This window comes from Nanorana parkeri, unplaced genomic scaffold, assembly GCF_000935625.1.
Source record: "Nanorana parkeri isolate BGI_ZX_2015 unplaced genomic scaffold, ASM93562v1 scaffold485, whole genome shotgun sequence".
Classification (NCBI taxonomy): Eukaryota; Metazoa; Chordata; class Amphibia; order Anura; family Dicroglossidae; genus Nanorana; species Nanorana parkeri.
The window spans coordinates 46,847-58,318 of record NW_017306753.1 but is presented as its reverse complement, the minus strand read 5'-3'; the positions used below and the strand labels follow the sequence as shown (position 1 = coordinate 58,318).

At 45.2% G+C, this 11,472-nt stretch overlaps 1 protein-coding gene across 3 annotated transcripts in view; it reads left to right on the top strand.

Annotated features, from left to right (window-relative positions):
- Positions 1-6,027, top strand: part of B3GAT1 (beta-1,3-glucuronyltransferase 1) — a 52,799-nt gene extending 46,772 nt beyond the window's left edge. For all 3 annotated transcript variants that reach the window (XM_018560894.1, XM_018560892.1, XM_018560893.1), the window contains 2 exons: positions 2,432-2,728; positions 5,934-6,027. In XM_018560894.1, the coding sequence (XP_018416396.1) occupies positions 2,432-2,728; positions 5,934-6,020 (384 nt within the window). In that variant the 3' untranslated portion in view covers positions 6,021-6,027. The remainder of the gene's footprint in view (positions 1-2,431; positions 2,729-5,933) is intronic.
- Positions 6,028-11,472: the final 5,445 nt, after the last annotated feature.

Here is an 11,472-nt window from a genome sequence, read left to right as displayed (position 1 = left end):
TATATATATATATAGGCAAATTAAGCAAACCGGCAGATTTAAGTGTCTCATTTTGCCTCCCCCCATGTACAGTTTGACTTTTGGCTGAAAACTTTTGGTGGAAAATTATCAGCTAGAAAGTGACTGCATTCTATAATATGCAGTCATTGTATTGACAGCTACCACGGCTGCCTAAAATACAATAACCCACAGTGGAGATTCCTTCATTCACCCTGTTCATGTGGATGGGGGAATGGATTGATTTTCTCTCTTTCAGTTTGCAGGCAAAACAAAAGAAAATTCAGCTTAATCCTCAACAGAGCTGCCAGTTTTCCACCTGATGAAGCCATTTCCTTTCCTTCAGGCACATCACGTGCATAAAGTTATATTGAAGTACGCATCCCTTTAGGCGAGCATACCCCCAGCCTTTAATCTCCTGTGGGGATATGAGTGAGCAATCACATCCAAATAGTTTCCGTGATGTCCTTTCCAACACAGGAAGGCCACCTGCTATCTGCCTCTCCCCGGGATTTCCTTTTAGGTTGCTGCACAGCCGCCCCTCACTTTTCTGGGAAAGAATTCCACTATTTGATTATTTTAGGACTGAAAGCTGCTGAAAATAGTTACAGCTAGCCAATTCTAGCTGTAAGTTAGTTCACTTCTACTTTTTCCTAATAAAAGTCTTAAAACAGCCCACACTGAGGTTGTGAGAGGAGAGGGTCTTATTCAGGAACAATAGGTGGTCCCGGAACCCATTGGGAGCTGTGCGGGTGTCATTGTTTTCTCATCTGGTGAATCACGTGGGAGAAGACAGCCGAACAGCGGTGTTGTTTTTGGGGAATACAATGGCTGTCACCGATACAGTGTGTGATTGACAGGCATCAGGTCTAATTACTGTAATTACTGTCATGTAGTTTTGCAGTTCCTGTGCAGTTTCCTAGCACAATGCGCGGCTTGTTAAAGGTGCAACAAATTAGCACAAAGGATTGCTAAGCTCTCCGATGATGTACCGCTGTGCGTGGGGGAGGTTGCGTGTACACTGAAGGCTGTACAATAAATAACGATTCTGACATTAGAGGCCCTGGCAGGTATAATCAGCCACATTTGTGTTTGTTTAGAATGAAACCGCTGTTCCCATTTTTGAACTGAACTCACAATCACATAGACAAAAGCATAACCCCCAACTCTCTGAGATGAGAAAGAGGGACACCTATCAGTACGAAGTCATTAGGCAAAGGACACACCCCCTGCCACGCACCAGTGCCACGGACCACAAAGAATTAATAAGCAAAAGATATTGGTTATACCCAGAAGTGCTTTTTTTACCACTATATCTGTAAAAAAAATAAGTCAAGGCAACTGGACTTGCTGTATTAGGATATTATGGACCAATAATAATCCATAATATCCTAATACATTGTCATGGAGCACATTATCGGGACTCATGTATGAAGTGATTCTGAGAGGAACCTGTTTTGCCCATTGCAACCATTTCAACACCGGGATTTGCTTGCTGTGAGCAGCACAGGCACGTTCAGAGAGTTTTGATATACAAGAAACCCCAAAAAGTCTTACAGGGTTATTCACAAAATGGTGAAGATTTGGAGAAGTGAACAATCTAGGACAACCTAGCTGAACTGGAAAATGACCTGAATGGGAGAACTTTTCCAATTCAACTCTGTTGTCCTAGAGCAGGGGTGCCCATAAGGTAGATGGTGATCTAGCAGTAGCTCTCAAAGCTGATGCTGGTAGATCACGAAGAGTGTGATTGGTGGCCCCTTTATTCCATTTTGGTATATTTATTTAGCTGTGCACACATGATTACCTATTAGCCCGAGTCTGCTGAGCCGAGCTCCCTGACACCTTTCTGGTGGATACTGGTGGTTGAAGTGCTATGGATTACATCAAAGAATATTAGTTTACACAGCCTGCTTCACTGCACTGTTTGCAAAATACAGCAAGGTGAGCCAGGAGAGAGAGCGGGGAGAGACAGACAGGAGAGAGACAGACAGGAGAGAGAGTAAGGAGAGACAGCCAGGAGAGACAGCCAGGGGAGAGAGAGAAGAGGTTTTTTTGTCGTTGGTAGATCTAATGTAGCTCGTCATTTGAAAAGTAGATCTTAACACAAAAATTGTGGGCACCCTTGCTCTAGAGTGTTCACTTCTCCTGTCTTCTCCTAACTCATCACCCTTTTGTGAATAACCCTGTCAAAGATGAACGCCAGGATTTATTAAAATTAACCCTTGCAGTGGGGCTACCTGCGTATTGCAAGCCTTCCAAAGATGTATTTTTTATTTATTTTACTGATTTATGGAGACACAGTTCAAATGACTTATAGATTCGGTATCTGCACCTTGTGAGGTGGGAGGAACTCTAATGAAAGACTTAGCTCTCTCTATACTGAATTGTGATATTGTCTGATGGTGAGTAACCCTGTATCCTATCATTGTAGATGCGAAACACCAGGAAAGTGTCGGTGTGGCCCGTGGCTTTTGTTGGAGGATTGCGGTACGAGTCTCCCAAAGTCAACTCCGCGGGGAAGGTCTATGGGTGGAAGACCGTTTTCGACCCGCACAGGCCGTTTGCAATAGACATGGCCGGCTTCGCCATCAATTTGCGGCTAATACTTCAGCGACCGCAGGCGTATTTCAAGTTAAGAGGGGTGAAAGGAGGTTACCAGGAAAGCAGTCTGCTGCGGGAGCTGGTGACCCTCAACGACCTGGAACCAAAAGCTGACAATTGCACTAAGGTGAGGGGCTCCATGTTTCTGCCTGACACCAGATCGACGGCCATATTTACCGGTCAGCATTTGAATGAAATTATATTTTTTTAATTATTTTTGGGTTTTTGGTAAAGCAAACTTCCATGTGGTTTTCTTTAATCTTTTGGGGCTTCCTTTGCCAAGAGTTTCCCACCAGAATTTCAACTTTCTCTTAAAGTGGACATGACATGAGAATTCAAGGTCTGCTTTTTGGACTTATTAAAAAAAAGTGCCCCCCCAAAAAAAGCATTTTTAGTTTTAAAAAAAATCCCGAGACCCTGGCTTCTGTGCAATTCCTAGAGGTGCCGGTGACATTGGCGTCACCAGCGCTCGATATTGTGCAAGAAGCATAAGCACTTTTATTGATCTTGATAGTGACACTATGTCGCCCTGAAGGGACCCTGGGTTGGCTTAATGACGCATGTGACAGATCAATAAAAGCACTTATGCTTCTTGCACAATATCGAGCTCTGGTGACGTCTATTATTTATTTATTATAGCACCAACAATTTACGCAGCACATTTACATCAGTCCCTACCCTCAGGGAGCTTACAATCTAAGGTCCCTATCTCACATGCATACATAGAAGGCCAACTTAGACAGCAGCCAATTAACCTATCAGCATGTCTTTGGAGTGTGGGAGGAAACCAGAGTACCCGGAGGAAACCCATACAAGCACAGAGAGAACATGCACACTCCTTGCAGATAGCGAACTGGCCAGGATTTGAACCGGGGACCCCCAGTGCTGCAAGGCAGAAGCGCTAAGCACTACGCCACTGTGCTGCCATTATTGACTGTATCTGACACGGCGCCATCCGTGTTGTCACTTCGAGCACCAACATCTGTATTTGAAGGTCTACACGCTGTATGGAGTGCAGGCGATTCTTTGACAGGGACATTGCTGTGTCTCACCGATGCCTCCTGAGGAAGTTGGGTGTGCGAAATCCCATAAAAATGCTTTCCTGTGCTGTTACCTGTTTATCTATATAGATGGAGATTTTCCAACATAGGCGTAGACTTTTATTTCTCCGACATGAGGTCCCATACTCTACGTTTACTGCTCCTTTAAACAGCATTTAGAACTAGAGTGAACATCATTATGAATCAAGGCTGTGTACTGCTGAGCTACATGCAATGTGTGATATAATGGGCTTGTTTAATAACAAGGATATGGAAATGATTCTGCTACTCACCGCTTTGCGGGAGATGCATTTTGTCGACTCGGAGCTTCTTCTCCAGCGAAGCAGACACAGAGAGAGTGACTGGCAGCTCTGCACTCTTCACCTGTTTTTATAGGACGATTGAAGAACAGAGCATTTGATATGACAGACTGCGGTCTTATGTGTATTCCATAGACACAATTTGTATATTTATAAGTAGGGATGCACCGATACTTTTCAGATACCAGTGCAGATACTTGGCATTTTCATGAGAACTACCAGGGTTGCAGCGGTTGCAGCTGGGACCTGGCTCTGGCGCTCCACCAACCTCCTGAAATCATTAGTCTGTATTGTTTTAGAAAAACTGTCACATGACAATAAACAAAAATGTATCAGTACTTGTGTCTGTGAGGACTTGAATGAGTATCAGTACTCGTACTCGCAAAAAATGGAATTGGTGCATCCCGAATATATATGTTTATAAAAACAAAATCATACATTAAAACAGAGATGTACAAATCCCAGGAGCTCCGTGTGCCCCTTACAAATGACAGCGGCCTCCTAACTTTTGAATTTTTCTCTAGTTTAGTCTTGGAGCTGGAAAAGTATCGGTACTTGTACTTGTACCGAGTACAGTACTTGGTATCGGGGCATCCCTATTTATAAGGATCATTAGTTGTGTGTAATAACATCTCAATTTGTGAAGTAACGAGCAAGATATAAAAATTACACTTCTGTAATAGATTTGGCATAATGTGCTTGACTTCAGCCACTACAGTTTAGTTAGCAAATGCTGAACTGATAAGACGGTCCAGTTCCATGAAAGATTATGCTGGTCATGTGATCAGCAGTCTCTCTCCTCCTTAGCTCGGGGTTAATGGAACAGATCTCTGTCTATCTAAAGTCTCACTGGACCACAGAGGCGGGGACGGCACTGAAAACACAACAAATCTCTCTCCTTGGATATGCAAATTAAGTAGAAACGTTATTGCATTAATAAAGGGGACCAGTGAAGCTCAGTCATCGTCCTGCACTTCTAGGAAAAAAGCTCAGGGTACCTATGGCTGCCTTATGTACATAGAAAAATATTGAAACAATGATGAGGCAGTGATAGGGTTTACCAGGAGACGAAAAACACAAACAAAAGAAAAAAAGGACACTATAGATTACCCACTTATGCTCCATATGAAAAGTATCACTTGAATTTTGTAAAGAGGTAAATATAAAATATTGCGTATATCATTCCATATTGACTGCTGCTGTTGTACTGAATAGAGTCCTGAATGATTCAGAGCTGAGATGACAATGTCTTAAAGTAACACTAAACTCAGGAGTTAAGTCTTAAAAATACATTCAAGTACCTTAACTATGAACAACATCTTATTTGTGTATCACTCGGCTGTAGATCCTCCAATCATCTCTGAATTGGTGCTGACACTGTCCTGCCTTCTGGAGGGGGAGCTACTTGTGTTCCCCATGGTCCCTGTGTGTGTTGTAAAGTAGTCACCGCGATAAGCTCGCTCCCAGGATGGACTACAATCTCAGTACAAATTAGTAAACTAAACATGAGATTGTAGTCCATCATGGGAGCGGGCTTGGAGTGGTGACTACTTTACAAAATACGAACCATGGGGAACAGACATGGCCCCCCCCCCAGAAGGAAGGACAGTGTCATCACCAGTTCAGACATGATTGGAGGATCTACAGCCGAGTGATACACAAATAAGATACATTGTTGTTCATAGTTAGGGTACTTGAATGTGTTTTTAAGATGTAAATGCTGAATTTACTGTCACTTTAAATATGAGAACTTAGAGAGTGTGCCAGTAGATAGTAGTGCTTGGCTTTCTTATTATCACATGACACACTTGTACCCTTTAACAAATCTATACATAAAACTGATCCAAACCAATTACACTTTTCTGAGAAATCAGACCGCAGAAATCCTTTGCATCATGATGAATTATTAAAGCCTTTTTTTTTTATACCGTGCAACATTATATTGATGGCGATTTGTATCTTTACATTTCAGATTTTGGTATGGCACACGCGGACGGAGAAACCAGTTCTGGTGAATGAGGGGAAGAAAGGCTTCACAGACCCCAATGTGGAAATCTGACAACAGACGTACACCAGTGAGTTGATGATTTGGTTAACATTTTAGTTGCCAATGAAGCATGTCATCGGTGTATAGCTGAACCGATATGGGTATGGACATGGTAGGGTCATAGCTTGTAGGTCATCACTAGGGGTATTAGGAGAGAACTTTATATTAAACTTGGCCTGGTCCCCCTAATGACAACTCTGACTGTTCCAATTTGCATCCTTTTCTCATTTGTCCTGCGCTCTCCTGTCCAAAAAGGTGAACACAAACTGTGTTCATGTTCTTCTGGTAATCATCACAGAATCCTCTGACCAATCACAGGCCCCTTTGCTGCTGTCAATCACCCCAGACTCAAAAAGCGGGTCTGGATTGCTAGGAGATGGAAGGAGTTGAGCACATGTGGGGAGTGGTGATGATGCCAGCTTTGGGAACGCTGCACAGGTATAGGGCTGAACCTTTATAGGGCTGAACAAGGGGGCACTGATAGGCTCAGATATCAATTCACAACTGGCCTGGCTACAGAATGCGTAAAAACTTCCCAACCACATCCAGAACCTAAAAGTTCCTTATGTGCAAAACAGACATATACAGATACATGTCTAGAGGTGGAGGGCGGGCCAGGAAAGGAAACACATGCCAAAGTACTTCTGATTCTGTTAAAGGAGAACTATGGGGTCAGGGCTTTTCCCCATAGTTCTCCTTAGGGTAACAGGAGAACACAAACTAGCGTCCTCCCGTCACCCTAAGCTCAGTATATAGGGAGCTACAGCTCGGGGTATACTGAGACGCCGCAGCCGGAGCGGATCCCGACATCGATGTCGAGATCCGCCCAGCTGCGTGAGTGACAGCTGGCTCTGCCTATCTAAAGGCAGAGCCAGCTGTACCCGCCCCCTCCCCCGTCCGTTCCGCCAGTCAGCGCTGGCGGATCGGGGAGGGGGGAATCCAGCCCCTCCCCTGTCACGGCAGAGAGCCGTGACAGGATCGAGAGGTGAGCGAACGCCGGTATATGTTCGCTCACCTCCCGATCTACTGAGCCGACCTGTGACAGTCTCATTGTCACAGGTCGGCTAGAACTATGAGGTATGAAAAGCACTCGCCTCATAGTCCTCCTTTAAGCCATTTTTGTGAATTACACTCCTCGGTCCTACCAATTTCTATGCCACCTGTGCCAGTTATGACCATGCCGCTGATTGGTGGTGCATTAAGTGGGCAACAGGAAGCTGTATTACTAAATGGTGGCATCACCCTAGTGACCAAGGGTGTGGAAATCACAGGAATGGCTGCACAGTATTACAAATAGTGTGCCCAATAAAACCGATCACATACTGTATATGTATATAAGTTGTGGATTAAGCTGTTTCCCGGAGCTCATCTTTAACATTTGTCCCATTTAAATTCCACTGTTCATGGTTATAAAGGATCCTCTTTTGTTTTTTTCCTCTGCTCACAGCTGAAATTAAGTTTTTTCCCCTCCCCAGCAGATGAGGTAAGAGAGAGAAGTTGGGAGCGTGTTCTTGAGCGCCGATTTCCCCCTCCCCGCCCTGTAGCTCGCAAGGGGCTCCATGTGTACATTTTCCAAGAAGCACAGCACATGTGATAGAGGGAAGGTTGGAGAATGCAGAGAGTGAAGGACGTTTACTCCTCTTCCTGAGCATCACTTTCCAAAACAAGGACCACCGGACAATGTTGGCTGGATGTTGAACGATAATCATGGCGGTGCGGTGCCATAAACCGATGCCCACACAGCTTCACCTACTGAACAGAGCAGTAAGCACAGACACGTTCCTCCGCTGACACCCGCTGGTCATTCTGTTGGCTCACCGGATGAATTCATCACTGCTCTCTACACATCAGCATGTTATCCCAGAGCCCAAAAAAAAACCTCTCCAGGCCCGGGCTATATCGTACAACAAAAAATCAAATGGCGGACTCATTAATAAGACTCTTTTCACACTACTGTATGACGCAAAATCTGTATACTCTGGCACAAAGTATTGCCCACAACTAAGCTAATGGAAGAACCCAAATATGTCGTCTTAAATTATTATGACTGTGAAAAGCGCAGCAGGGGAAGATTTTAGGTTGCCCCCTTTTATCAATACTTTGTCCAGGCTTTGGATTGGAAAGTCAGAGGTCATTTGACTGTTGCTGCCTGGCCTCATGCTGATAACTGTGCGGTGACCTCTCACCCCTGCAGTGGCTTTGGATGGGAAAGTCAGAGGTCATTTGACTGTTGCTGCCTGACCTCATGCTGATAACTGTGCAGTGACCTCTCACCCCTGACCACTACAGTGGCTTTGGATTGGAGAGTCAGAGGTCATGTGACTATTGCTGCCTGATCTCATGCTGATAACTATTCGGTGACCTCTCACCCTGAACCCTGCAGTGGCTTTGGATTGGAGAGTCAGAGGTCATGTGACTATTGCTGCCTGACCTCATGTTGACAACTGTGTGGTGACCTCTCACCCCTGCAGTGGCTTTGGATTGGAGAGTCAGAGGTCATGTGTCTGTTGCTGCCTGACCTCTGTGCAGTGACCTCTCACCTCTGACCCCTACAGTCAAATGTCAGGCTCAGACTAAGTATATACTAAGGGGACACCTATAGATCCTTCACATTACAGTTATAACTTAAATCTTAATATCTTCATATTAGATCAGGGACAGGCAACCTCGGCACCCAAGCTCTTGTGGAACTACAAATCCCATGAAGCATTGCAAGACCGACAACCACCACAGGCATGACTCCCAGGGGCAAAACATGATGGGATCTGTAGTTTCACCACAGCTGGACTGCTGAGGTTGTCTACCCACCCCCTGTATTAGGCTGCTTTTCTTTAAATAAAACGATCCGGTGTAATCAGTCTTTTCTCCAAAGCAAAACTAGATCAGAAACTCCAAATACCGCCATATAGCTTGATAGCACCTTCAGGTTGACCTATACTTACAGTTATGGTAACAATCTTGCTGGGATTGACTAATAGAAAGGCTGAAATGCTTACCTTTCCTGAGGAAAATGCTGTGCCAAAGCTCCCTCCTGTGCTGCTTACATAGCAAAAAGCCTACTGATCTCTGCTGGAGGGGAGGATCAATCTGTCCAAACTCTGATCTTTCCCTACACTAATGGACATGTCACAGCAGAGATCCCCTTGGGATGGGATTGTTAAACAGGGTAGAGGCTGTATATCGGATAGTGAGGGTAGAGAATGCCCTATTTTCATGCGTTGTTCCCTACTGGCTGTATGATGGACATATCGCTTGCCTGCGACTTGCATTCTGCAGAGTTTCTATCAGCGAGGAAGTAATACCTGACCTGTCCACCCAACAAGGGAGTGATACATGAGCAAGGGAGTAATATCTGACCTGTCCACCCAGCAAGGGAGTGATACATGAGCAAGGGAGTAATACCTGACCCGTCCACCCAGCAAGGGAGTGACACATGAGCAAGGGAGTAATACCTGACCCATCCACCCAGTAAGGGAGTGACACATGAGCAAGGGAGTAATACCTGACCCATCCACCCAGCAAGGGAGTGACACATGAGCAAGGGAGTAATACCTGACCCGCCCACCCAGCAAGGGAGTGATACATGAGCAAGGGAGTAATACCTGACCCATCCACCCAGCAAGGGAGTGACACATGAGCAAGGGAGTAATACCTGACCCGCCCACCCAGCAAGGGAGTGATACATGAGCAAGGGAGTAATACCTGACCTGTCCACCCAGCAAGGGAGTGACACATGCGAGCAGACCCTGTGCAGTTTTTAGTGATTCTGTGTCACATGGCCTTTAAAGCTTAGCCCCGGGGTAGGCAACTTCAGCACTCCAGCCTGTGGCTGCCAGCCTAGCAGATGCACGTGGGACTTGTAGTTCTACAACAGCTGGAGTGCCCAGGTTGCCTTCCCCCTGGCTTAGGCTTTTGATCACATGACCAGTCCAAGAGGGAACCTGAAGCAGCATTTTCCCCAAGGAAGGTATTTCAGCCCTCCTATTACCCTATTCGTATATGACTGTTGACCAAGCTTTACCTTTAACCTTAGTGTACATCCACTTCCATACAGCTCTACCGATACAGCCCGGCTAGTCTCGGTAAGCTCGCAAATACTGCCCCCTTCGGGCTTCAGTGATGAATTATCCTCCGCCTGCAGCAGGATGACCCAGAAGTTCAAGCCGCCTCAGGCTGGGATACAATTAAATATTCCAATTATTTTACCCGAGGAGTCTGAACCTGTGCGGATGACGGCCGATACGCGGTCACGTTGCAATAGAACAATCTTTTTTTTTTGGCAGCGGAGAAAGTTCTGCTGATGCGTTTGTTTGTTGATCACATGCCCTGAAAAAAATGCACTTAAATGAAGAAAACGCGGAGGAGAGGGAGCACTGACAGGACAGACGGACCTCTAACCCCTCATCACCCTCCACGTGTCGCCTCTCCCGCAGAAATAAACAGGCTGCTGTTTTTAAAACAAGTATTTTCTTTTCTGGAACGACATTTGGTTTTGTTTCGACTTTTTTTTGGGTTTTGCATATTTAAAATGAAAAAAAAAAATGAATGTTTGTGAAAAAAAGTCTTCCAAATACTTCTTGTTTTTAATTTTCCTCCATCCACATGGCTTTGAGATCTTTAGAGAGCAGAGAATGAGATCTCCAGAAAGGATACGACATCTCTGGTAATATCCCCTATAAGATGTCTGACAGAATATGTCCTCAATGCACGACGCTGGCGGCGCATCTGCTGCGCACAATTAATTCGGCCGCTCAAGGCCGCGCCGGATGGCTTGTTCTCAAGCCAATAGCAGACAGATCACCCCCACTAGACACGGCCCGCTCGCTGGCTTCCATTTCATGTCCGCGATATTAAACCAGCATGGGCCTTGTGTATGTAAAGCGGAAGGATGAAACGATTCTGTTACCACGGTAACCCATTTCCAGCTGTCATCTCGTGTCCCCAAAACAAAGATTTAAGCAGACATCTGCTCGGTTAGTGAGGGATTTTTTAACTCCACTTTTATTTATAACCATCTGTATCCAAAAAAAAGTGATATTTTAATTAGTGGGGCCGCCGACATGTTGAATCGCATTCTGAGTCTTCATACGTCTTGGGGACTCCGATGTCAAGGTATCCTTGCCAGAATTCCATGTTCCTTATGTCTGTGAAGGTTCTCATTCATCCAGGTCATGGTATATCTGTAATCAATAAGTCAAGGCAACTGGACTTGCTGTCCAGTTGCCTTGACTTATTTTTTACAGATATACATGCTCCTTATGGCCATCTGGTCATTGCAATAAGGTTACACATGGGCTTCAGCTTGTATAACAATAGTGTGTGTGTATAGCAAGCTTTATTTATAAGGCTTCAGCCCAGCTTGGATGAAGCCTATAGAGCAGGGGTGCCCATCAGGTAGATGGTGATCTACCAGTAGCTCTCAAAGCTGATGCTGGTAGATCACGAAGGGGGGGGGGGGGGCGGC